The following is a 27,142-nucleotide window of genomic DNA, read 5'->3' as shown; positions in this document are numbered from 1 at the left end:
CAGTTTGCTGGTATCATAGCAAAATAGTAAGGCTTAGTGTAAGTAAGCTGTGCTGTAAGTGCCTTGCACTTAACTAATTGTGTTGGCTGAAGTGGCTGCCAAGAGTTCTTCATTTCTTTTAGCAAACCACTTCTGCTGTTCAGCATCTTCAGTGTCAATGAACAGCATGTCCCACACACAACACTGACCATTTTGAGAGACTTTCTTAAATAGATGCAGTTAAATAAATAAATAAATAAATAAACTAATCCATAACTAACACGATAACACTGATGCAGGAGGTGGAAGTTGGTACACTGGCTGAACAATGCATTTCCCGAACATTTCTCTCAATGGAGGAGCTGGAGCAGTTCCCAGATTTTTTCTGTCCTGGTGTTTCTTACACTGGTGAGTCAGAATTGAGTTGAGCCCTGTTAAGAGGTAAGGGAAGAGGGTAATTTAGAAGGAGGTTCAAGAATGCTTATCATTGCTTAGCATTGCATGAACAGTTAAGGATGACCAGTCTGTTTCCAACTCTATGGGCTATCTTGAGGCACAGAGAGAATAAAGTTGATGTTTTGAAAGCAATTACTGAAATCCCAGTGCGTGTGTATCTAGTGCCCGGCTAGGAAACTTCTGCAGCATGAGTTTCTGCATTTACTCGCATCAAGAAACTCATTAACTTGGAAATGTGAATTACTGACATAAGCTACTGTAAGTAAGGGGAAGATGAATTTTTAAAGCCTCATTTTTCAAAGGGAGCCAAACATTTCTGTGTTCCTTTCCCTCCAGACAGAGTTGCTGGTACTCAAAGGTTTAGTAGTGACTTATCAGCTTGAACAAAGACCCTGCAGCAGAGTCAGAAAGACTAAGACTAATTCTGTAACTAAACAGCAAGTTTCCTTGTTCTTTAAATCTGATTCATAGAACATGGAAAGTATCAGTAAGAAATCCTACAAATTGGCCTTTACCTCTTAACTGCCCAAATTGAAAAGGAATGGAACTTACTTGGCCAAAATTGCCTTTATGATCAGCTGTACCCAGGGAGCAGTGGGCTCCAAGCACACCTCTCTGCCGTCCTTCAGAGTAGCTCTGCAAAACAGTGAATAAAGAAAAGTCAGGAAACTACTACATGGATTTGTTTTACTCACAGAATGTAGTATTGCATTTTAGATTAGTTGGTGTAAATTCAACCCAACTGCAGTAGGTTAGACTTGGCCATTTTGTTATATGTATTCCAAAACTGCCTCTCAAAACAGTCACACATTCCCCAAAACCTTTCTCAATATACACGGGTACTTGGTTTGAATTTGTTTACAGTAGCAAAGCTTTCTTACACAACGATTGAAACCTCCAGTGGTGAAAAGGAGTTTCAGCAGTATAAGGATTTCAACAAGTTAGTCCCTCCTCCATGCTATTCAAGACCAGTTAGTTTCATTTTTTCCCTAAATCTGCTTGTGGGACCTTAATTTTTCTCTCTGAGACTGACATGGACTGTTTTAATGGGAGTTTTGCTCGCCTAATAAATGAAGGATTTAAACTACATTATTACCTCATGTATTAAGAACTGACCAGTCCTTGAAATTCATGTTCTACCACCAAAAATATTTAGTATGTCCCATGACAGACAAATAATGATCAGTTCAGGAATATGTGTGGTCATAGAGATGATAAAAACAGAGTATTAATTAAAACTGTCTCTCAAAAGAATACCCAAAACCGACTAGATCCCATCAGCCTGCTGACTGTGGGGAAGCCTAAAAGCCCTGGCAGCGGCAGCAGAGTGCAGGTGAGGAAGGGGGAGGCTCTTGCAGAGCGACTTACATGACTTCGACATTCTGGCAGTGGGGGCCGCTCTGTGTCAGCTTCACATCTTGAATGGCTTTAGGAGGGATGAACTTCGAATGAGTGGCTATGCACTGGCACCGGAGCTCGGTTCCCATCCTTGCCAGGGTCCTGCCTGCAAGCAGAAAAGGAGTGTTGTAGTTTGAGAGGGTGTCTTACCGTCACTGGACCAGGCATAAAGCACTACTGCTCTATTTTAACAACACTCTCAATTAAAATACTGCATTTCTCCAAGCTGCCTAAATCCTCACACTATAAAGATCAGTCGCTTGTTTGTTTCAGAGGAGCTGAGGCCCAAGTACATTTAAAACTAAAATAACACATCTTTTTAAAATGAAACCACGCATTTTGTGGTTACTTGTACTGACCACGCTGTACAGTTATTTGCATTGTTTTAATATCCGGATCAACAAACTGGCAACTACACAGAAGATAGAGCCCTAGATTTTTTCATTAATTGGAGGCTTGTCCGTGCTTCTATGTTCATATTGTTTGTTCTCCGTTCACAGCTGTATATTATTTGCGTGAGGCAGTGTGATCATTAAGTAACAAATATGAGATCATAAGCTGTTCTTTGTGTGGGAAGGGAGAGAAGCATTCAAACACTTAAGAAGACCCTGTCTCTAGCTGCATGCCCTTCAAGCGAAACATAGAAACAAAGCACATTTAAGTTGCATCCTTAAAATTGTTCCCACAAGATGTCAGTCACTCTTCAGTTCAAGGGCTACTTGATTTCTGACTGAAGAGAAGTTGCTGAAAATCTCTCGAAAGAAACTAACTTGCTGAAATAAATACAAAGCTCCCTCTCTGCAAGGACAAGCACCTCGGCAGATGCCTAGAGAATACTACAGCCATGGGGAGCTGGGGAGGAATTTCCTTACCTTGGGACATAGCCGCTGAGATCAGGAGGAGAGCCAGGACAGCCGCAAGTTTGCTGTTCATGATTACACAGGAGTTTTTCGCCGGATTGTTTAGCTCTGTGGAACAGTGACCTCTCTTGTCCCGGAGAATGCTGATGCCTGATCCGGACGATCCATCTTGCTTATATACCGTTTTGTGCCCAGCCTGTGTGCTCGGCTGGCAAGTAGATTGCGTTAGAGGAATTTCCCAGATGTAGTAAAAATGAGTCACATGACTGTTGTGAAACTCCTTCCTCTATGACGAGGAATTATTCTGCTAAAAATGATATAATGTATTAATTTATTAAAATATGTAAGTAATAGCTATGCATTCCAATTTCTTTTGTAGACTTTGTAAATGTCATACTTTTTCTAATGCATACCCTTATTTAGTAATAGAACTTTATGATGGTTTGAGTTACATTTGTGTTATAACTATTTATTATTTTCTTCAGGGTAGTAACTGTTCTTCATAGGGATGCCAGATCTATACTTGAGATATTTAATTTCTTATCTCCACTTATGGTGATAGCTTCTGCTTACCTGATTCTAAGTCACTGGAGTGGAAATCAGGCAGTCCTGAAATCATTGAAAAGCTTTTTCACTGGGGTCAGGATTTTGCCTCAGCTTTATTGATGTTAATGATTTTAATTTTTTTGTTCTTTTCTTTTTTTCTGTTCAAGTGACGTCTTACGAAGTAAATTAATCTCTAATACTATCGGTTCAGTAAAGGAATTGAGACTTCAGTATTCAAAGCTTCCTGTGGGAAGCAGATATTAAATTCTGAACGGCTTTGAAAATCATGCCTGCATTTTTCATGTCACACATGTTAATGAATGACGAACAGAGGAAGCCTTGTACACAAACAAAATAGCATGACCTGTTGAATGCAACTGCTTTTGTTCCCTTTGTAAGTCTAGATATTTTTAATAAGTCTTCTCTGTAATCTTTTTCAGTGACCATAACCTTAGGTGTTAGCAAAGGGAGATAACGTCAAGTATTATGGCACTGCTATAGAGACTTCTGTTAAAGAACCTTTCTGCACGAGTGCTGAGTGTTTATTTGCTGGGGCTGGTAGAGATACGACCTTGCAAGGGAGACAATTTCAAGGTAAGACTTGGGCTCAAATGCTCATGCATTGCTTAAATGAAGATTTGGGGTTTTAACCCATCTGGAATGCATGGGTTTTGGAGAAGCCATTCTGTTTCAGTGCCATAAAAACATTGTCCTTTGGACCATGATAATTTTTGCTGCTCGTCATCTCCAACTTCAAGGCTTCATATTTCTGTAATCTGTGGATTTATAGAGGTACTTTTCCCCAATTCTGAGGTGTTTTTGTAAAAACTCTACTATCTTTAACATGTAAAACATTGTAACTTATTTATAGGAATAATGTAGTAGTTTGCCCATAATTTATTATGGTTTACTGTGTACCATTTGTCATTAATTTACTTGATAAAAGGAACTCTGTGATGAAAATTCATCTGTTTCCCATCACTGTGTCAGCTGGCCTAAGAAAAGATATCACCAAGTTTTGTCTCTTCTACCTCTTACTGAGGTGTATTCTGACTCCTCATGGTGCTTCTCCTTAGCTGTGTGTCTTAGAAAGTTTTGCTGAAACATACACTTAGTTCTCTGAAGGTGTGAAAAAGGAGAGGATTTTACCAGGCACTGAAGGTTATGTTTTATTGTTTATGTTGTATTGCGTTGTATATGTTATGTTAAATTAACAGAGTGGTTTCACTGGCATCAGATTGTAGATGTTGGAGCTTTAACCAGTTTATTTGGAATCAAGTTTTGCTGATTCTTTTCTTTTGGGTTCTCTCTCTTTCTCTCTGTGTCTCTACTTATGTATGCACACACACAGGGTAATTAAAATGTGATTAGGGATCCCACTTTTCTTAGTTACTCTTTGCAGCTTTGTTATCTAATTATGGTGTGCGCTGAAATGTCATTAATATCTGAGGCAAAAAAAGGAAATTCCCCCTCAAATCCCCAAGTAAAACCAATGACTGTTTGCCCTCCTTACCAGCAAACTCAGCTATTTCCTGAGTGTGGCAGTAACAGATCTGCAGAAATCCCCAGGTCAAAAGTGAAGCTGAGAGCCTACTCCACCTATATGATTGACCCTGTCCCTGAGCTGAGAGTAAGTATCTGTCTGAAAGAGCAGGATGTTTGTAATGACATAAAAATTCACTATGTTTTCTGAGAGCTAAAGCATCTGCTCTACCTCCGCTTTTTCTCTGATGTGACACAGATTCATTGGGGCTACGTGAAGGGGGTGTAATAGATACGATAGTGGCACGAAAAGGTTCAGACATGTGATCAAGCCCAACGGCCAGGCACTCCTAACCTGTGTTCCTGGGAGTGCCGTGCTTCGCCCAAGTTCACCTTCCATCCCTTCAACACTTTGCCCAGGATCTCATCCCAGCCCCTGCCTGTGGGAACTCCAAATCCAGTATCTGATTTTGGCAGCGTGTGTTTTCCCGCCAGCTGTCAGAGATTACTTGTGCGAATGGAATTGCTGCTCCTTTTGAAGGATAACGTCACTGAGCGAGCTGATACCGCTGCAAGCAGAGACCTTCCATGCTTAACCCTGTTAAAAGCACGCTTGTAATGAACAAAACAACAGTTATGCAATAGCCCGATTACTGAAAGACTGCTGAAAAGGGAAGTAAATACCTCCCTTGCCTGTTAAGGCAGGGTATAGGATGTGTTCTCCGTGCCGCAGGATGCAAACCAGTGGTTTTTCTTTTTCTGACTCACTGCCTTGCCTAATGAACAAAGAAGTCAAAAGGGAATCTTTTGGGATTTTGACTGGGATCATTTAAAGTCTTTGTGTGTAGCAAAGGACACCCAAACATGAGGGACCCATTGAGGGGGATTCATGTTTAGTCGGGTGGCCAAGACCATCATGAGGGATGGGGGAGAGCTGGGCTCCAGTCCCTTACTGTTTTGAGTTGCCCAGTTCCAGAGGAATGCTCCAGCCTCTGGGCTGATAAACTTACTCTCTCTAAGAAAATTAAAAATCCATCTTCTTTTAGACCAATTCAGACCTCTCACTTGAGAAGTTGTGCCCACAAGACCCCAAAGGCCCAGGAGACAAAGCTTTGGCTGGAATGGGGGTTCAGCCTATGCAAGGTGAACTCTGTCAACTCCAGTCTCCTGTGCGTCCTCTCTGCCAGCTTACTCTTGTTCCCCAGGGAAAAAATCCTACTCTGTCTTCCAAAGCCACTTCCTTTTCCCCACAAAGGGCTTGGCATTCCCCTGCCATTCCACTTGGCTCACGGAGAGCAGAAGAGGCAAATACAGGAGCTGGGAAAGAATCGCTTGTGCCACTCGGAAACTGGGCGCGGTGTTGTGCAGACTTTTGTGGAAGTTTACAGTGAGGCAGAGTGCAGGGAGCAGATATGTACAAAGCAGAATGTCTCATACACATCTGGTTTTTGACTTGCTGTATGAGGAAGTGATAGCAAAGAAAAGAGAAAAGCTGATGCAGTTTGTGATTTTTTTCCAAAGTTAAATGTCTAAATATAGATGGTTGTGTACCCTTAGTCAGATCACGGCAGGTGCTGGACTTTCCCAAATCCCTCTGGAATCACAAAACAGCAGTCCAGCTTTTTAGTTGATTTACCTTTTAATTTATGTATTTATAAATACAATAGTATAAGTATATATTTATGTGACTGCATATTTATTTATGATGTATGTTTCAGCTGTGCTTGAAAACAGTCAATACTGTATTGTAGCTCTCGTTTAAAAAATTGTGGGTTAAATGAAATGTTTCATTTGGTCTGACTCAATATGAAAAGTCATTGACAATATTAATGTAAGGTATCTGGTAATATTAGAAAATGATACATTAATATTCATAATAATAGTAACAAAATATTCGCAAATATTAATAAATATTAATATTAAAAATAAATCTGATCTACCTGGTATTAACAGAGGACATGCTAAGTCCAACTAGAGAAGTGTTAGGGACCAGCAGCTGGGGTTTTACCTGCTCTGTGAAGGCTGCATTTGTCGCTGTAGTTGCATTTCCCTTTCATGAGTTTGGCAGGAAGCATTTTCTGAGTGTGGAAGTGAGATATGGAAGTGGCAGGAGGAAACACAAGGTCAGTTTTGAGAAGTTCATGCTGGAAACTTTTGATTAAATTAGAAGTGGTTAGTAGACATAACATACGTTATGCATTAATCTCCAACTCTTAAAATGTCACTTGCTGTCATCTTAGTGTCTGCTTGAGCTGCAGGCAGCGCAGCTCAGCGTGGGAGCCTGAACGCTCTTGGGCAGTGCAGGCATGGTGGAGTATGCATAGAGATGGAGTTTCTCTGCAGCACTCGGGTGAACATAGGTAGATAGCCTGCCTATGAGAGAGGTGCAGATATGTAGACATCTGCATCTTGAATAAAAATATACCATTTAGTATTAGAAATGAGATCTGGTTTGCATAAAAGCTGTTATGTACAAACTTGCTGATCCATTGGATCTCAAGCCACCAGACAGGTCAAATCTTACTGTTCACCAAAACTTGGGGGGGTGGCAGTGGGAAGGAACAATCAATGTATTTAGTCAGCTTATGAATTCAGATTTGGATCCAGAGTTGTGCTGATTAGGTAGTGGTTCCAGTGGGGGCCAGTCCCTGTCAAGAACGAGACTGTCCCAAGAGTTTCCTACATGTCTGTCTGCAGTCTGATGTTCTGCCTAGCCTGTGGCTATCCCCCAAACCCTAGTCTTCCACCCTGGGGCTCAGAAAATCAAACTCCACAGGGCAGTCATGATATTTTTTGACTGCAGTCCTCTGTTTCTCTGGCCACATATCTCTGGTCTGGGTATTGCTGCTAGAATCTGCACGCTAATGCTTTCTGTCCTCAGAAACTAGATTTGTATTGCCAAGCATGAACAACTTGTAGCAAAGCATTAAGATAAAATATCTTTAACTGTAGAAATAAATTAACATAGATGCAATGGGAATTAACACATTAACCCAATGTTTAGTCTTATAAGCAGACTCCTGAACCCTTGAGCAGTAACATTCAACATAATATGTAAGCTGCAAAATCCTTTTGCAAAGCAAAAAATGCGGTCTATTATAGTATTGGGTAGAACTAATGTGAGAGGAAAACATTGCAAAAAAGATCCCATTATATTAATGTGTTCTTTTCTTCAGAAATATGACTTCTAACCTTCTTTTTTCTATATATTTATATATGTGTGTGTCCCTGCCTGCACCTCCCTATCTATAAGCGGAAACTACAGCACAATAAGTATCACTTCAGAAATAACACAGGTAATTTGCTATCTCTAATTTTAGCTGCTTCCTTCTGAAGCCATTAACTCATAGTCATTAGACTGCCCTGAGGCTGGCAGTGACTTAGAACTGTTGATGAGACATAGTGAAGCACCTCACGGGAGGTAGTTCAGCTGTCAGTCCACGCTTGCTTGCGTCTGTGCTGCAGGTATACCCAGTCAAATACTGTTTGAGAAAGTCACTTGTGAACACTCTTCATTTCCTCCAGTCAGTCACATTTTAATCAGCATTCCCCATTGCAGTGAGTGGCATGTCTCCACCAAAAAAAAATTTCATGGGTACTCATAGAAAATTAAGTTATCTTTGGTCTTTGTAGAAGACATTGCTACTGCTGTCAGGAGCGGCTGGTGGAGGATCTCTGCCACTTTCTCAAAGATGGTTGTTTCATGGAGAAATCAGTGTGAATTCTCTTCTTTCATGGCCACCCACAGGTATCTCACTTTTGAATAAAATATCTAGTTTTCTTCATCACTTCTTGTATGGAGCATTTGTTCGTCTTTTTTGCGTTACGTTCAACCTTTCCCAACTCTACTCTGTCTTCTTGAAGATGGGAGCCAGGGGCTGCACAGTGCTTTGCATGTGGGTGAATCACGCAGTTACATGGTGGCATAACACGTTTTAGTAGTCAGTTCTTATCCATGCCCTAGTAACTCCTAACATGTTTGGATGGGTTGAGTTTCTGGGTTTTTTTGGTTTGCTTCTGAAGTTTTTTCACTGCCAAGCCCCAATCTGATATTCCTAGCGTACAATATAGCATAATCGCAAGATCTCTCTCCTGTGTGCTGATGGTCAGCCTAGAATGCCTCATTTTTATATGAGCTTTGTAATTTTTTTCCTCCTATGTCAATCATTTTCACTGCTTCCTGCAGGGAATTTCACCTGGTAGTTTATTGCCTACTCAGTGAGTCTCCTAAGGTCCTTCTGCAGTTCTTCATAGTTGACCCTAGATTTTACTACCCTTCATTTAATATCATCAGAATACTTCAGCTGGTAGCAAATGACCTTCCCAGACCAGTTGTGGATATGCCAAACCAAATAGGACCCCACACAAGCTGGTGTAGGAATCCATGGGTGATGTCCCTTTGTCAAATAAAGCTGACCTTTTAATTCTGTTCTTCATTTCTGTGCGGTCACCTGTTATGTATCCATTGCCAAGACTTCTTTCTTAGCCCATTATTTCAAATGTTTGGTGAGGGTTGTGATAGCATTTCAGAAAGATAGTTTGACTACAGCTGTTGCACCTTCTACATCCACAGACTTGTTGTCACCTTCAAAGAACTGTAACAAGTGCAAGAAAGAAGGCTTCCTTCAAAGCTACACAGTCTCTTCCTTAGTATATATTTATTTGTGTGTGTACCAATTGTATCCTTTCTATTTCTGCTTTAAGTAAGGCCGTTCAAGGGTAACTAATTACATCTTGTTTATTCTTGTCCTTACAGCACTAAAACACATGCATTAAGCTTGAACTCCTTGATCCATCACAGACAGAGTTTTAGAGATAGACACAGCAAAGGAAATAAGTAGAATCAGCAACCATCTTGGGGAAAGAAAAAGTAATCAAATGCAGTAAAGTAACAGAAGAGGGGTCTGTTCTTGACACTGTCATCAGCAAGTGTTTCGTCTCATTTCATATCCTTGAAAAACTCCCAGGTATATTTTTCCTTGACTTTTATTTGATTGGTGACTCAATATTGTCTCTGGCCCTGTAATTAGATGAAGTATAAAGTGAATCCAGAAATTATTAATACAATTAATATAAACAATACAGGCTACAGGGAGAGCAACAGGTTCTCACAAGTTGTTAATGACCTGTTTTTACTGTATCAACCAATTGACATGTGTGCAAAGACGAATCCTGTGTTTACACAAGTACTGCTCCAGCAGGAAGGACTTCATATGCCTGTGTCCAAATTGTGCGAAGCAGGGACCTGATTGTCCCCATTAACACAGTGACAGCTAATAAGCTTAGAAATGACAGCTGTGCATCTGAATGATACCTAGAAAGAGGAACTGAGTCTTTTAGAGCTTGATTTTTGGACGCGTCAAGCACACACCCAGATTGTGCTGTCTCTCAGCAGATGTTTAGGTGCATCATACGTGTGGCTTTTGGGTGGCTTAACTCACAGGGAAAGTATCGAAGCTAGGAAATTATTTGAATCCTCAGGCTTTTAGAAATACAGATTTAGAGAGAACTGTTGGAAAGAATTAGTAATGCCTGAAAAGCGTGAACATTTTCATGCCAAGAAATTAAAATTTACCTTCTAAAAATAGCTTTCAACTGCAGCTGTTCTAGTAAAGAAAACAACCGACCCGGCCAAAATAGTCTTTCCAGTGAGCTGGACCCAGGGAGCAGTGGGTTCCAAACACACTCATCTGCCAACTTTCAGAGTAGATCTGACAAGAAAGAAACAAAGAAGTTAAGGCTCGGGGGATCGCTCCCACTCTCCCAATGTTTTGAAATTTATCTTAGGTATTTGTTTGATTTTTAATGATTTTCTTGTACTTTTTCTATACTTGAGCATTTAAGTTGGGTTTTGGTTTTGTTTTTTTTTTTAATGAGTGATGTCAATATAGGTGCTTACGATGCAATCTTTTTAATGAGCCTGATTAATTTTTTATTTGGTTTCTGTTCTCTATCTGGTCATAGTTTAGCAGATCTTTCATGAACTTAATTATCTCAGGTACTTTTTGGTTTTTAAATCAAACCTGGCTGAAATTACCGATTACTAATGAGGTGGAACTGGATGACATGCAGTGCTGCTCAGAGGGTGTGATTGTACGAGTATTATTTGCTTATGGAACTGTAGTGGAAACCTAAACCCCTGAAAGCTCATTTCTGTTTACCTGAATACATTGATTCAATTTGTGGAAATAGTTCCTGATGTGATTTTAAATGAAGCTTACCAAATCTTCCACTTTGTACTCTTGTGGATTTTACAATTTAAGTTCCGCACTCCTCGTGTAGGAAAAAGCTCGATATGCAATTCTGACATAGGGAATGACTCACGATGTTTCAAACTTTACCACATGCAGACCAAGATAGTGGAAATTGTTTTAATTCATGTCAATGGGATCAAGATTTTGTCTTTGACTCGTCGTTGTCTAAATTATTAATCAAGCCCCGCATGTGTTATGGGAATCTAATTCTCTCATGTTAGTCATAATTAAGATATTAGCATGGGGAGACTTTTAAAGTACTGTCTGGAAGTGGTTTGTAACATTGGCAGGACGTTAGCTCATTCCTTGGGATAGAAGGCCTGATATCTCGTACATATCTGTGAGGCTTTGCAAGGGATATAGAATTCCACCCAAAGTAAATAACAACTCGGCTGTGAAGTGCTGAGTCACTTCCTCCTACTGAAAGGAAGATGCTCTTTTGCAAAAGTGCTGACATGATTTCCACGTTTTTGCAGTGAGGTCCTCTCTGGCTTAGCCTCACATTCTGAATGGCCTTGAGAGTGATGAACTCGGAATGAGTGCTTATGCACAAGCATTGGAAGCCTTTTTCTTCTGGCTTCGCCAGGGCCTTACCTGTAGAACAAAAATGTTATGTCTGAGAAAAGGAACAATCCCATTATTTGTTCCTATGAAGCAAAGACTAGTCCCTTCTGTCAGCCTTACCCTTTATTACTCAGACACTGATATGCTGAAGACTTTGAGATAAAATTATCTGCATCTAAACAACAGCAGCAGTTCCATTTCCAGAGCTGCTGGTATGCAAGTGCATTTAAAATTAAACTTGAATCTCTAAGTGAAAAGGCTTGGATGTTTTCAGAGTGCGTTTGTGCCTGGCGAGATTCTACGCCTAAGTTGCATCACTTGAACAAAGTAGGTGAACGTCATTAGCTATGTCCACATATTGTTTACTAATTTCTGCCATGATCATCTGCTCATGTTCTTTACTGTTTTCCGCAAATTGCATAATTCTTGGTTTGAGGAAGCACTATCATCAACCTGCCTACTGAGAATAAAAGTACAAACAGGAGAAAGTTGTTGTTTGGGAAAGAAGAGATGCATAGATGTGTTTAGAAAAAAGATCCTGTGTGTCCTGGTTTGGGCTAACGCAGAACTAATTCTGGTTTAGTGCTTTAACTTTTCAGTGAAGTCTCCTCTAACTAACTGCACTTTCTGAAACAGCAGCCTGTTTTTCCAGACAGTGACTGCTCCCAGCAGTGATAAGGCCTGGTGTTTACAGTTCGTACCAAGGAATGGGATGCAGAGAGGCCCTTGCTTATACTTGTTCTTATAGCGACCAAGGTCACTGCTAAATCTTGTACTCCATGTTGGGGTGCCGGGAGTGAAAAGGGTCACAAGCACGAAAAAGGTCGCACCTGCAGGGAGGAGGGAACCGGACAGGTGACCCAAACCTGACCAACAGAGTATTCCATCCCATATACATCATATTCAGTACAAAGCTGAGAGATCACGAGGGTCTCTCTCTCTTCTTCGATGGCCGACATCTGAGGAGGACTCTGTCTGTTCTTCTGGCGTCGATCCCGATCCATGCATCCCTGAATCCAGTGCCTGAGTCCAGCTCCTGCATCCCGTCCCTGTCTGCTGCTGAGTCCAGCCTGGGACTGCCCCAGTGCCAGCCCTGCAGTGTGGTGGTGACGTATCGTCATCAGGGTGTGGGGAGTTGGGTTTGGTATTGGTTTTGGATCTAGTTGTATATATTTGTACATATTGTATATGTTTCATTATTTCTGTATTCTTATTATTATCTTTTATTTTATTGTTATTATTTCATTAAAGCTGTTTTAGTTTTCTATTCCAAACCATAAAGTCTCTCTCTCTTGTTGTCTCTTCTTTTCCCTTTTGGGAAGGTAGAGGGGTTAATAGAGAGCATCTGTGATTTGTTAGTGGCCGGCCTACCCTTAAGCCATGACACTGTTTTAATTGAAACAGTTCTTAAAATCTAGAGCAAAGCATGTCTTCTGGCATGGGAATAAACTCGTTTCCTGACAGAAGCGTATTTTACCCCCAGAAACAGCCACAGCATCCTAACATGCACATACAAATCATACTTTTTACTTCTGAATGACCGTTTATCGAAAATACACATCTCTTGCAAAAAGTCAGCATTAACGTAGCATAAGCCACTTGCATCTGCATATGTGTATTTATTCATTGACCCCGCCATTAAGACCAGATGGAGAACACAAGCAGCAGCAACAGATTTGCCGTCCATTGCTGTGCAGAAGTTTTCTTCTTGACAGAGGTCCTGCTCTGGTTCTGTTTCACCTCAGGTTTTGTCTGGGAAAGGTGCACTCCCAGCAGCCCGAGTGCCACACAGGTGTGCTCCAGCACAGCGTGGGGGTTCTGCACACGCAGGTTGCCTAGTGCGTCAGAGTGTGGTGTAAGAAATCCAAATCTCTGTGCAGTCCATTCGGTGGCACCTCAGAATTCCCTGACTTACTTCTTCTGCTGTATGTTTTTAATTATGTCTTTGAATTGCAATTATTATTCATCACTTTTTGTTTGCACTTCTTCATGCGATATTAGCTCTAGGCAACAATGCTGAGCTTGCACTTGGAAATCAATACAGCATTACCAGACATCCCTCCAAGCCAAAACAGAGAGACCTCTTTTCCCCCTCTCTGAATGTATAATTTCTGTTCAGCTCTGTGCGCTGAGTTTAAATGCCTTGGGCAAAAACTTTTACCCAACATAATTACGGGAACTTGTCCCAGTCTTATGGACTATATTTTGATATGACTCCAAAAGTTACTTAGCCAGTGTCGTATGAAGGCAAGACATAACAAGTTTCTATTGTTCTCTGAAAGGATTTAGATGCTTAATACTGTTTTGAAAATGTACAGGAAATGCTGAGCTTAAAGTGACTGAGGCATTGTCACCTGAATCACTTAAGCTCTCCTGGAAATGTCCTTTGTTTAGAATATAAAAAGAAAGTATCTGACAATAAGAGTTGTAATAACACCTGATTAAAATAAGCACTTAGAAAGTTACTTGTTTTCTTTCCAACATCTTGCATTTAGAATAATTACAGGTGTTTAAAACAGAAGATGAATTCATGTCATAAGTGAAATCTCTTGAGTGTTCCTCAGGAATCTGCTTCTAGAGTGTGCATTGTTTACTCTTTGGGATATTGGAAGTTCCTACTTTTCTGAGGTGAAAAAAAGGTGATCTCAAAGAAAGAAACTGGACCAAATTGTGATCTGATAAAATATGTTGTCCGTGTGAATTTCAGTACTTTACTAAAATTAAGAAAGCAGTTGGGTTTCAAAAAGAAGGAGCCCACCAAATGAGAGCCTTGGTATTGTATGTAGGGGAGATGGTCGCTTATGCTGAACGGACATAGTGTCTGGCTTTTGCTCGGTGGGGAGCAGCACAGCACTTTGGGCATGTTAGCTAAGAGTGTTAACAGTTCCTAACTGATTTAATTGTTAAGTGTCTCAACATAAAAGTACTTTGCCAGGAGAATTAGTAATTTCATGGCGTCCGAGTTCAGCTTTGGAGAGACAGTATTAGCAAAGCAGAAACAACATGGAAGAACAGCCCACGTTTGACAAAGGTGGTCAAGGCAGGATTGCTGCGGTGCCTCTCTTAGCCTCTTGAGAGCACTGAAACACGTTTTTGGAAGCATGAGGGTTGTTGTGTCCCTAAGAAAGGTGTCCTGTGGGTGCACACAGAACAGAAATACAGTATTTTATTATTTCTAGACAGCTTCTGAGTCCTGTCTCACCACTGAGCAATAATTATGGAGAAAGAAAGCAGTATGGTTCAGCTGCTGTGCAGATGCTCTGCATGGGGTCTGGGGAGTGCAGCCATTGCTGAATTGTGAGAATTATGAGACACAGAAGAACTATGAGAAGACCCATTCTTTGGCTGTGATTCAGCTTCCAGTAAATGGACTGGGATTTTGCTGGTGACAAAGGTTACGTGCTTGCAGTAAGTATCTGTATAGCACTAAAACTGGTGCCAGTCCTTTAGGACACACGCATACTTTTATGGGCGTGCACATAAGGTGGTTCTTCCCCACCTCTCCCCATTCTTGGCAGATATTTTTAACATGCTTACCTCCAAATTACATCTTTGAAAGAAGCCGGCTTGTAAAAATCACTCAGAAAACAGGAAGGCTTAGTGTTGTAAGACAAGTCTGAACAAAACCTGTCCCCTTGAGAAACTTTGTCTCCTTTACATTCTGAGGATGAGCTCTAACAGGCTGTGTAATGCAGTGCTGTGGCACGGGCAGAGATGGCAATAGGGAGCAGAGTGTGGTTGGAATAGTTGTCATCTTGCACAAGAGCTTGCTCAAACAGTGCCAGAAACTCGCTTTTATCCTGCACCGTGAGCAAACATGGGCTGTTTGTGCAGAGTATGGAGTGGCTCCTTATTTGAAAAGAGCAAAGCAAAACAAATATCAAAACATTTGCTCAGCTTTATTTTCTCAGGCATTCCCTGCTTGTGTTCCAACCATTCCTTGCTACATCACTGTTTATCAGTTTTCGCTGCTTATTTAAGTTAGTGAAAAATCTTGTTCAGTGCCAGATTCTCAGCTGACGTGCTGTCTGGGAACCACCGCTAGTAGGAACTTCTGTGACTAGCTGTTGTTTGTTCATTACATTCTATCTGTGAATTTTATCACCCAGGCCTCTGAAAACACTGAGTCTGGCAAGAAGAGAGGAAGAAAGTAGATCATTTTTAGGACTGCTTCTATTGGAAACCATCTGAACTCACCAGAGGCAAGAACTTGGTGGTGTAATTAGCTGCCCCCCACAACTCGGCCACCTCTTGCCCTTCTGAGAACCCACTACATGACACAAAATATAAGAAAAAGCATCCTCTTTTTCAGTTCTCTGTTTCAATGGGGACATTAATAACCCACAATATCAAAGTGAAAACATTTCAACAAACATTTATTAGGTACATAAACATAAGTATTTCCTATAAATAAATAAATAAATAAATAAATAAATAAATAAATAAATAAATAAATAAACAAATAAATAAATATTGAAGATCAACCACATTCTTATGCAAAAGTAAATAAATATGCAAAAGTAAATAAATAAAAATTAATATAAAAATAAATATATAAACAAAGTGCTTTTTTCTAACCGAAAGATGGCATTAAAATACATGTTTATACCTTCATAACACTGATTCACAATAAATAATATCTTGAAAGTGATGGTACAAAAACGGATGTCTTCTTAGAATTTTGGCTTCTTAATTTTGCAAGCTCCGCTCTTCAGGTCAGTAGCCCACTCTGAGTGACAGTGAGCTAGGTACAGTTGATCCTACCTATCCGTGCTTTCCTGGAGAGAAGGAGTCTCTGGTCTTTTCCTAAACTGTTAGCAGAAAGGGAAGGTGTCATTTAGTGAAAGCTCTGCTGAGAGTGCACTGCACTGACCCAGCTGTGTTTAGCAAAAATGACTCCAGAATCGTCTCCATCTCCTTTCCCAAGCCATGCTTTCTGCAAGCTTTTTCTGGTGTCAGTGGTTCTCTCCCACATAAGGAGACATCTTTGAAAGACTTAAGGTGCTGTTGTCAAGGAACTACAAAACCAGGGAATCCATACTTTCTAGATGCATTAGAATTGTGAATGCAGGAGGCAGGAGGAGGTCAGCTGCCAGAAGCTGCATGCGCATCTCTCCTGTTTTTGCCTTGATGGAAGAGGTAGGACATTTTTCTTCTTCATCTTAGGACACTGTCTCAGGTTTGGTGTTTGCCCTAGAAAGAAAGAAAATGGAAAAGGAGACAATTAGAACTAGTCCGTGGAACAGGTATCACTCGCTGGAATCAGATGAAATCCACCACTAAGGGTTTGTGCTTCTGTGTCCAAGCCCCTGAAAAGCTGTAACTGAACCTAAGGGACACCTGTATATTGGGACCCTTTCCCAAGTACTCAGTAACTGTGGGCTTCCATGGTTTGATGCTTCACTTGACATCTCTTGGGCCTGATCTTTGCCCCACTCATATAAATGCCATTAGTTTTGAAAAACTGGTTGTTTCTTTCTACCATTGCAAGCAAGAGAAGACCAGTCAGTTAAGCCTGGATTTCCTGAGCGCTTGAGTTGCAGATTTTCAAAATGCTTGTGCCTTACGAGGCATGTAGCCAACATTCACATGGGTGTGCACCACAGTAGGAGATTGAACTTAATGCTATAATTAGACCTCAAAGCAATCGCAGTGTTTGTCCCAGTTAGTGAACACAAATGGTAGTAACTGCCTGAGGAGACAGAATTTTTGAGCGCTTTACATGTTTGCTGGCCCATTTAAAACTCATTTTTTTGATAAGCCGTGCACATTGCGAACAAATGACTCACTTGTCCAGAATTGCCTTGATGATCAGCTTCACCCAGGGAGCAGTGGGCTCCAGGCACACTTCTCTGCCGTCTGTCAGGGTAGCTCTGCAACAAATCAAAAAGGAAGGAAAAAGGTCTGCTTAGGGAATTCCAAGGCAATTTCCCTTTTCTCTCATAACATCTTTCTAGGGGTACACTGACATGTTCTCCTTTACCTTAAGCTGTACCAGCTGAGGCTGTAGCCTAACCTAAAGGGCTTTTTTTAAATGGTTCCATATCTTCTCTATCTGTTTGTTTGAATGCATTAAATCATTTACAGGACTCTTGGTCTTAAAAATGGTTTCTTTTTTTTTTTCCCCAGCTTGCTTTCTATTTGTGATGGTGTTTAACGGAAGAGCTAAACCTTTTCATCTTGATTCAGAAACTGTACTGCCCAGTCCATAGGAATTTTGTTACTGTAAAAGTTCTGGAACTGTGACCAGATTATATGATTCGTATGCTAATAGTATTTTTTCGTTGACTTGAGTAGAAATGTGATCATTTTTTTGACCTAGCCATTAAAATTCATGTTTTGATCGCTTGCTCATCATGACTCCATGCATTTCATTATCTTCTCATATGCTGGTCAAATTCAGAGTTTTAGAAAGTGATTTGCTGTCTGATGACTGTGAGTTTAGGTCAAAATATTGCATGGGTTGTTTAAAAAGTAGAGTTTGGCAAAAAAACAACACGCAACTTATAACATGTAGCATGTCGCTTGCAAGAGCAACAAGCGTTGCTGTTCTGCATTCTGCGTAGCTGTACCTGCTGGCTTGTTATATCTTTCAGAGAACAACTACATCACCCTTAATGTAAAATCTGTTTCCTTCTTGTTAAGTAATCGGGAGGATTTTGCAAAAGCACTTACATGACTTCAACATTCTTGCAGTGAGGTCCACTGGGGATGAGGTTCACGTTATGAATGAACTTGGGGTGGATGAACTTGGAATGGGTGCCTATGCACTGGCACCGCAGTTCAATCGCTGAGCGTGGCAGGGCCTTACCTGTAAAACAAGAAGCAAAAAAAAAGCTGGACTGTAACACTGTTTCCGCAGGAAGCACATGTTCTTTTTGCTTTCTGTATTAGAAGAGCTATTTGCTGCACTTGTAAGACAGCATAGTAGCTCCCCCATCAGCATTTACACTAGCAATTAGTTAGGAGAGCTTTAGGAAGGGATTTCTTTACCTTTTGTTCCAACCGCTGAGATCAGGAGAAGAGTCAGGACAGCAGCCAGAGCCTTGCCCGTCATGATGCAAGAGTGTTTCTTCCTTGCGTCGCCTGGGTCTAGTGCTGTGGTGAGCTCCGGCAGCCCCAGGGGTGGCCAGTGCCCCTGCTCTGGGACCTGCTGTGTTTATATACTGCCTTGGCCTCCCCTGTGCGCTCCAGCGTCACGGGTGGGTCATACCCATGGAAATTCCGAACCTGGGAGATGCTGCTGTGAAATGAGTCACAGGTGAGTGGGCAAGCCCCTTTCCCTCGATGGCCACAAAATTGCTTTTCATTGGCAGAAAACACTGTATTAATTAAAGAAATATAAAAAACATAGAATATGTGCAAAAATACCCTGTACTTAGCTTTGCGGAATCTATAGGGGTTTTGCAATACTGTATTTCTTGTGATTATTTTCTTCTGTACCTTCCTGCTTTTAATGTTTTTATGATATTACTCTTCATGACTTTCCACTTCTGGAGGAAGGCATTTAATTTGCGATTTTCTTTCTGTGTGCTTTTGGGCTTTGATTTTTTTTTTCATTTTAAGACATGATAGAAGTAGGAGCTAATACTTTGTAGAAATGGTGGGTACTAGAAGCAGATTTTAATGAGCTCCCCTTGTCTTTATATGCAATTACATTTTCAAAAATCTTTCTTTATATGCTGAGATAATTCCTGCAGAAATACTTACAGTACTTTTAGATACATTAAAACCTAGCATCACTGAAGTAAGCAAGAGAATAGTGACTTTGTCACACTATTGAGAACATATGGAATATATTATTATGATATGATTAATTGCTTTGCGTAATCATGTGGATATTTTTTGAGGATGACTGCTTCTTCTGAAGCCGAAACGTCTTAACTGTTTGCTGCTTTGAATTTGGACAGAGGAAAATTCTAGAAGCTGCTGCAGGATTCTGCTTCTGAAATAAATTTAGGCACTTCCACAAATTTAAATTGAACCCTGTAAAGAGAAGATTTCTTCTGATTATGATAAAATTAAAGGAAAAGTGAAGATGGGATCATGAAGGAGGATTATTCAGATAACGTCAGAGATGTACAACCATTTTTATTGACAGCAGAAAATAATACTAAAACACAAGTGGGCTTTTGGGGGGTTAAACCTTAAAGAATCCTGTTACTGTTCTTCTGCCAGGTAATGGAAACAGCCAAAGGAACAAAGAATAGGGCCAGATATGAATGAATATAGGTTTATTGTTCTCTGACTCATCATGAAGACAGAGGTTTATGTGTGCCAGACTGATTTCCACTTAATATTACTGTATATATATCACTGTCAGTAGTTTTACACAATTAAGTTTATAAATAGTCTTAGTGGTTGTGTTCTGAATAGTAGCCTAATAAGATGTGTAGATGTGGGATTAAGCACCCGTAATTTTTCCTGTAAATTTCCGTCTTGCAGTGAACGTAGCTGGATTAGCTAACATCAGCACATAAGCACTTAATTATAGCCCTTCTATGTCAAACCACAGGTCTGCCTAGGGAGCATCCTCTCTTCAACCATGGCCATTGGCAGACATCTAGGAATGTGTAAAAAAAGACCAAATGTGTTTGAGACTTATCCCTAGTAGTTTCCCACTCTGAGCCTGGTTTCATGTGCTGCCTCCTGATTCTTCTATGGGAAACCAAGAAAAAGGTATCAGTAGATACTAATCCTTATCCCTGTTTTCCACCTCCTTCGCAATTCTGTAGGCCTTTATCGCGTCTCCAGGTTGATCTCTTTTTTACGAATGTAGTCCTGTCGCCTGACAGCAGCATTGACTGGGTTATTCGTTTTTATTTCCCCCTAACACACTGTTTCCATGCACAGCAGACTGTTTACAGAAAAGCACACTAGAGTTTCAGTGGGAATGTCTTCTGGCCTGCATACAAGGAGAAAATGGAAATATGAATTGCATTGCCTGAGGAGTGTAGACCTCTTTTCCAAATAAACCCAAGAAACTGTTTTTCATCTTTAATTTCATTAATGATTTTCATTAACTCAAAGATAAAATTATTGCTGCTGTACCGTATCTGCAATGAAAGTGTTATACTTTGTCTTCTTTGTGTAAAATCACTGCCTGTTGTGTTTTAAGGAAGCTTTATTTCTGCTTTCTTGATCCAGACAGGTAAGAAGGTTGTGGCTCTTGTATGTTACAACTCAAATGTAAAGAAAGGGCTTAGAGGTCTTACATCTACCATAGATGACAAAATGATTACAGTATACTAAATCTTGATATGGAGCAATGGGAACAACTGCAGAGTTCAGAGCTTGTGTTTTGCCTTGTAATTTAAGGGGTAGTGAGCTTCAGACTGCAAAAAACCCACAGTCAACAAAGATAAAATTCCTTTTGTGGTTACAGAGATGAACCATTAATTAAAACATTACGTTTTATTGTAAACTCTTGTCATTTGGGCAAAAGAGAGGAGCTGCTGTTTCTGTTTATTTACCAGGACCCAAGAGACACGAGCCAGGTGGATTAAAAGCTGCTGCATTTCTAATGCATACAGTCTCTGGCTGAAGAGAATAATTCCTAAGCCTTAAATATGGGTATCATGAACAATATCTGGTAGCCTCCAGCTAAATAAACACTTTGTTGTAAGGGTCATACATATAGTTACTGAGAAGCCTCAGTTTTCTTGGCATAAGAGTGCCTTAACACCTACCAAGTAATAAGATTTATGAGAAATGATGGGCTTATCAGCAATATGTGACACAAAGGAATGCAGACTACCATGCATCCGACTTTTGACACTGATGTGTGGTACAGAAGTCCCTGTCCAAATCCATTGCCCTCACCATGGCAAACTGGTACGTGCTAAATTAGTTTGACTCAATCTGTAGGTGCTAACGCAGTCATAAAATTCGCTAATTCCACTAATCAAGACTCCTACATCCATTATGTTGTAGCATAGCAAAGGGCAAGAGAGAGCTTGAGGTACCTAAGTGTGAAAATTGGAGTTTCTCAGATGGTTTTCTATATGCTTCTCCCCAACTTTCCCTGACTTGCGAGTGACCTGGAACTTCACATTTCCTTATGCTCCCATGAGCAATGGGGGGTTTCTTTCCCCTGGGGATCCCCTTGTACTGCTCTGTCCTCATCTCCCTCAGTGGTTGCTCACTGGTATCTTTAGAAATCCTGCCTCATGCCTGGAATTTTAGATCCAAACATGTAAACGATCATTTAGAAATAGCGGAGCAGCTGAGTCAGTGAATGTGACAACTCCTGTTGGGTTTTTTTTAAAGAATATTCGGTTCAGCAGGAAAGGGTAGTCCTGCTTTAGCTTTTGATTTCCTTCAAGCAAATTCTTCCTCTTATTTTCTTAGACTTCTGTGACCCTGTATGCAAAATCTATGCATATTTGTGATCTGCAAAAGGAAAATGTCTCAGCTTCTTCGCATCCTTGTGTGGCAGTCTGGGTATTTGGTCTAAGCTGTATTATGGCAGTGAGACAGTCTCTACTGTGAACCTTACCTGAGGCAACTTGAATGACTTGAGAGGGCCAAAGACAGAACTTACTTACAGTTACGAATACCGCAAGTATATGTCTTTTCCCCCTAACTATTTCTTAATTAGACAGCAACAAAACCCCAAGAATTTAAGTTTGCCAACTGTCACACTTCTATGAAAGGTACGGAATAAACGTCTGTAAATAGAAATGCAGCCATGGGATACATGTTTATCACCTATCTTCCTGATGAGCTTCAGCAGTGTCTGGGTCAGCCCTCTATAGAAAGATTCATTCTGTCTACTTAATATGGAATTCTGAAAGCCTGACTCATTTTAATAAGCCTTTCTTCTCAGGAAAGGCTCACTAAGATTCCTGTGGTTGTCTCTGCCCCTCTTCCTGAAGCTAGTTATGCTTGATATTTACCACCACTAACAAGAATGGAAATTGCATTGAATAGAAGTGCTCGGCTTGGAGTGAAGTGTGTTTTCTGAATCAGTCCTTTACTGGGCAGGTGTTACAAAGGTCACTGTGCAAGTGCTTTAGCAAAGGAGTATTATTTAGTCATAAAGTTGCACAAAGTCTTCTGAGAACAAGGATGAGAGCCAGAGCTCTGCTGTGCCACAGTGCTACTTCCTCACAGTGCAGGAGGTGATGATCCCTATTTCTGTATTTTCCGTGCGGACCATGATTCTTGCTGCAGAGAACTACAGTTGCAACACCTATGCTGGTGAATACTTTTTTCCGCCTACACTGCTGATGAAATCTCTGGTTTAGAGGCAGGTGAAGCATCTTTGAGTTCTGTCTTGAGAGGACCTGGCAGGTGGATCTCCCTGCAGCAGAAGCAAGTGCTCCAGCAATGCACAATTACATAACACATCTAAAACCATTGCTATTGCTTCTTCCTCTCGCTTCCGAATTTTCTGTTAGCCAGCTTAATTTCCCTTTGTTCATCGTGGTAGCTGTTCTGGATCCTAGCACTATGCATTTAATACTCCCCCCTTGCAGCTGGACTTCTAAAATTCATTAATGGTGATATAGAGCACTGATTCAACAAAGTCCCTGAGCCTCAAGCAGAACATTGGTAGTTGACTCAGAAGTTCATTCACAGTTTTCATCAGTCTGAAGGAGTACAAAATTGCAGTCCTTCCTTTCCGTGCCCTTTGGCCCATTCACAATACAATCAAAAGCCATTCACTGATCAGGTTTGATGGAAAATATCTGCCTTTGTATATTCCTGGGGTTTCCCCATGTATGTAGTAACTGCATAGGAAATGAAGTCACATCCAAAAAGGGAAGTAGCGTTGAAAAAAAAAGAAAAAAAGAAGAAAAGTAAGAAAAAGGACAGGATGCTGCCTGAAGCATGATCAGGATGGTCATGCTGCTCAACATGCACCAACTTCTTCAAAGAAAAAGTGACCACTGTGGTTTATATTGTATTAGTTGCATTTTTAAGAAAAAAAAATGCAGTAGGATTACTCAGGGACTTTCCAGTATTTCAGTATTTCTTTCATCATAATTAAATACCTGTTTTCATTAATCACCGTAAGTAACTGAAAACCAATTACAATACCTGAAACAAAGAGTTACTCAAACGAATACTTCATTGAACTTGACAAGGCCAATACTTTGAGGACTGAGCAGAAACAGAAGTTGAGAATAAGGAAAGGACTGGAGAAGGTACTTGGGAGTAGCACTTGGTCACACTCCCTCCCTTACTCCCTGGCCTCCCTGTTGCAAGTTCAGGTGTGTCCTGAACTTCTGAAAGCCCTCGTCTCCCTCTGCCATTCCTACCCTACCCTTGCTTCAGTATTATGCTTCAGTGTTTGTCCATTCTGGGCTTGGATTTTCTTTGAATAAAAGGCATCTTCTCCTATTTGTTGTAGGAGAAGTATTTGTCATTGGGATTCAAAGAAAGGTGTGAAAATTACTCTTATATATCACTGTTTCACTTACTTTCAGCCCAGAGCTAATTTACTTTTATAAAAAATAATGTAATTAGAATACAGGAATTTACCCACTTCAATATAGCATAAACAGCTGTGTTGACACAGACTATTAGTGGTCGGTGCCAAACCCAAACGTCTGAATCTTTAAAGTAGATCAAGGATATAAATCAGCCAGGGGTTTGATTTTCCCCAGCACTTTTTTCCTGAAGATCTGCCAATACCTGTTTGTTAAGTCCAGCCTGTTGATATATCCAATCCCAGTACAGGTAACGAGGAAACCATCCGTTAGGAGCGTAAGGCGTGCGCTCGGTGTAGTCATTGAGCCGAATGTTTAACCACCCACGGAAAACAATATCCCTTCCCCATTCTTCTTGAGTGTAATAACCGCTGGAGAGCTTGGGGACTGTTAGGAGTTGTTACAAACTTTGATTCCAGCATATCTTTTATGTCTGTAGTGGCATGCATGACTGCACGCTGGATGACAGTCTTTCATGAAGTTCGTACTGTCAATCACACATATTCTTCAGAAAAGGTTTCCATTGCTTCTGCAAAATCTTCATGATTTCTGAAGTTCTGGAGGACAGAAACTCCTTGTGTAGTAAGATGTTCTCCAGAAGAGTTTCTCAGAGACTGTCAGAGAGTAGGTGGGAAATTCAAGAGACTTAGGACCTCTTCTTCTTGGTTAGACTTTACATTTGCATCTGTTTTTTGGCTTTGATGAGATTTAAGAGGTTCTCTCTTGAAGATTGTCTTCATGTATTCTAGTTTTACTGTTCTACTTGAGGCACTTGGTGACCAAGTTCTGTTCCACCAAATCCCCTAAATATTTGCCAGTCTTAAAGCACTTGAGATACTTTGAGACAATTTTTTTTCTCCTTCATGCTTAGTGTGTCCTTCTTAGGATTCTTTGAGATGGTCTAAAAGCAACTCTGACTTTCCCACTACCCAGGAGGTCTGATGGAGCAAACCTTAGAGACTAGATATTCGTCAGAGCTGGTAGGAAATAAACGGAGAAACCTTGTAAGCTCGCCATTCACTGTCTGATTTGTAGCACAGCCTTGAGAGCGAGAACTTCCCCAGTTAACCTTTTCTGGTACTAGCATCAAATCTGTCACCACAACTAAAAACATTTTCCCTTTCTCATTTTTCATTGCATGAACACTCTGGGTCAGAAATACTGATGTCCAATGGCATTGCAGGTATCATCTAACCAGACTTCGTTACCTCTTCCTGAGCCAGAGGGAGAATCACAGTTTCACAGAAAGACATCAGAGAACAAGGTTGGAAGAGTCCTCTGGAGAACGCCCAGTCCACACTCATACAAACCCATACGCGTGTGCACACAGGCGTCCTTGCTCTTCAAAGCAGGGTTAGCTAGCGCAGGTTGCTCAGGACCTTGTCAATTCGGGTTTTGAGTATCTCTAAGGATGGAGACTTCACAACCTCTGTATGCTTTTGGTTTATGTTAGAGTTTTGTCAGGAGCTCCTTATTAATCCATGCAGGCCTCCTGCTGCCTTTGCTTGATTTCCGGCTTGCTGGGATGGACCACTCCTGAGCTTGGCAGGGGGGGGATCCTTGAAAATCAACCAGCGCTCCTGGACCTCTGTGCTCTCCAGGATGGTGTCCTATGGGATTCTTCTGAGCAGATCCCTGAAGAGACCCATGTCTGCTCTCCTGAAGTCCGCAGCTGTGATCTTGTTTTTGCCTTGCCTCCTCCTTTTGGGATCTTGATCTATACCACTGAGGGTGCTGCAGCCACAGTTGCCCCAGTATGATTTATGCTAACAACCTAATTATTTTGGGGTGCTAACAGGAGAGTGACATTACTCAGGCCAGCAAGGAGCACCATTACAAAAACTGTAGTCAAGTGTTTGCCAGAACCTGGCTCTGTGACTCTGTGTCATGTGTAACAATGGGTGATTCGGGGATCCTGGCAAAGCAGTTGGGTGGTGGCAGTTACTTTGGCAGTGTACGGCATTCAGAGTTTGAACCTTATGTCCAACCTTGAATCTTATAAAATCCCATAGCACAGTAACATGGCTGCTCTAACACTCCTCCTACTGTACATGAGCTTTATTGTTACTTCTATGTTGACTGCAAATTTGGTACTGATTGCAGGTGGAGTGTGATGAGTGTTTGAAGAGTGACGAAAGTCTTCATGAGCACAGAAGGCCTAACAAGCTAAACAGTTGGGACACAGACGATTTTCAGGTGATAGTAAAGAGTAATTACCTAGTCCCGTATCCAAAGCATTCGACTGTCCAGCCTGGGTAAGTATGTACTTATGTACAATTGGGTTAACTTGGAGCCATCTTCAGTGAAAACTTTTAAGTTACACATGTGGAACAACTGCAAAGGTTCTGTAAACACAGGGCACCTCTCAGCTGTGTTTCTGGAATTTTTCAGTGCTCTCCTCTGTGAAATGAAAGTCACTTTGGAAGGTATTGCAGGTAATAAAATGGTCCGGTTCTGTGTACCAGGAGCAGTGAAGGGGCTCAAGTGCATTATCTCATTCTAAGTGGTGGGTAGTTGTAAAACACTGTGCAATTCTTAGTTCATAAGGATTTGTTCTGCGCTTTAGTGAGGGAGATGTAACAGTATTTTTGAACAGGGAATGGTTACTAAACCAGAGTTTGAAAACAATTTCCTTCCAGCTACTGTTGCAAAATGAGCAGGATGTGCACTTGTTGACTAGAGCGTCACTCTGTTCACCTTTCACATGAGTTTTTGAAGTATGCTATAGAAGTGTGGGAAAGGGAATAGCTACAGATTACTCTTGAATTCATAGCCTTTGTTATTACAATCTTTGAGTAAAAAGGCTTGAGTTTCAAGGTATAGAATTGGATGGGGAGGGGAAAAATGAATTCTGGAGGATATTTGTGCAGCCTAATTGAAATTTTTAGTCTTTTATGTCCGGTTTCAAGATAGAGCTCAATTTATCATCAACCTGTGAAGCACTGCCTACTGAAACATACATTCAGAATGAAAAAGCTGATGTGTTCTTTGTTGCTGTGGCCTGAACACTCCTGCCATGACAGACAAGAAGATCCCGTGCAAAGCTTTCTATCGCAGTAGTACTTTTCATCATGTACTTTTTTCATTAGTGTTTTGTGATACTTGTTTCCAAAGTTACTAATTCAAAATTGTGTGTCATGTCTTAAACTCACCATAGTGCATTCTG

The 27,142-nt window shown here is 40.8% G+C and overlaps 2 protein-coding genes and 1 pseudogene across 2 annotated transcripts; all 3 read right to left on the bottom strand.

The window, feature by feature from the left end:
* Positions 1-379: 379 nt before the first annotated feature.
* LOC104341771 (interleukin-8) lies at positions 380-2,766 on the bottom strand. The gene is made up of 4 exons (XM_009947830.2): positions 2,706-2,766; positions 1,804-1,939; positions 988-1,071; positions 380-410 (listed from the first exon to the last, which is right to left on the bottom strand). The coding sequence occupies exons 1-4, from the start codon at positions 2,764-2,766 to the stop codon at positions 380-382; spliced, it is 312 nt and encodes a 103-aa protein (XP_009946132.1).
* A 6,899-nt stretch (positions 2,767-9,665) lies between these two features.
* Positions 9,666-13,226, bottom strand: LOC147415643 (interleukin-8-like; annotated as a pseudogene).
* A 3,475-nt stretch (positions 13,227-16,701) lies between these two features.
* On the bottom strand, positions 16,702-18,596 carry LOC104353561 (interleukin-8). Its single transcript, XM_009960174.2, has 4 exons — positions 18,533-18,596; positions 18,215-18,350; positions 17,329-17,412; positions 16,702-16,732 (listed from the first exon to the last, which is right to left on the bottom strand). The coding sequence occupies exons 1-4, from the start codon at positions 18,594-18,596 to the stop codon at positions 16,702-16,704; spliced, it is 315 nt and encodes a 104-aa protein (XP_009958476.1).
* Positions 18,597-27,142: the final 8,546 nt, after the last annotated feature.

Source organism: Leptosomus discolor, chromosome 4 (assembly GCF_034619465.1).
Source record: "Leptosomus discolor isolate bLepDis1 chromosome 4, bLepDis1.hap2, whole genome shotgun sequence".
In the NCBI taxonomy this organism is placed as follows: Eukaryota; Metazoa; Chordata; class Aves; order Leptosomiformes; family Leptosomidae; genus Leptosomus; species Leptosomus discolor.
This window is presented reverse-complemented; position numbering and strand designations above follow the sequence as displayed.

Coding starts and splice junctions, on each gene's coding strand:
- LOC104341771 (XM_009947830.2), bottom strand. CDS start 2,766: ATGAACAGCAAACTTGCGGCTGTCCTGGCTCTCCTCCTGATCTCAGCG. Junction 1,940..2,705: donor CTCAGCGGCTATGTCCCAAG/GTAAGGAAATTC, acceptor TTCTGCTTGCAG/GCAGGACCCTGGCAAGGATG. Junction 411..987: donor ATAAAGGCAATTTTGGCCAA/GTAAGTTCCATT, acceptor ACCTCTTAACAG/GGCTCAACTCAATTCTGACT.
- LOC104353561 (XM_009960174.2), bottom strand. CDS start 18,596: ATGACGGGCAAGGCTCTGGCTGCTGTCCTGACTCTTCTCCTGATCTCA. Junction 18,351..18,532: donor CTCAGCGGTTGGAACAAAAG/GTAAAGAAATCC, acceptor CTTGTTTTACAG/GTAAGGCCCTGCCACGCTCA. Junction 16,733..17,328: donor ATCAAGGCAATTCTGGACAA/GTGAGTCATTTG, acceptor CTTTCTTTCTAG/GGCAAACACCAAACCTGAGA.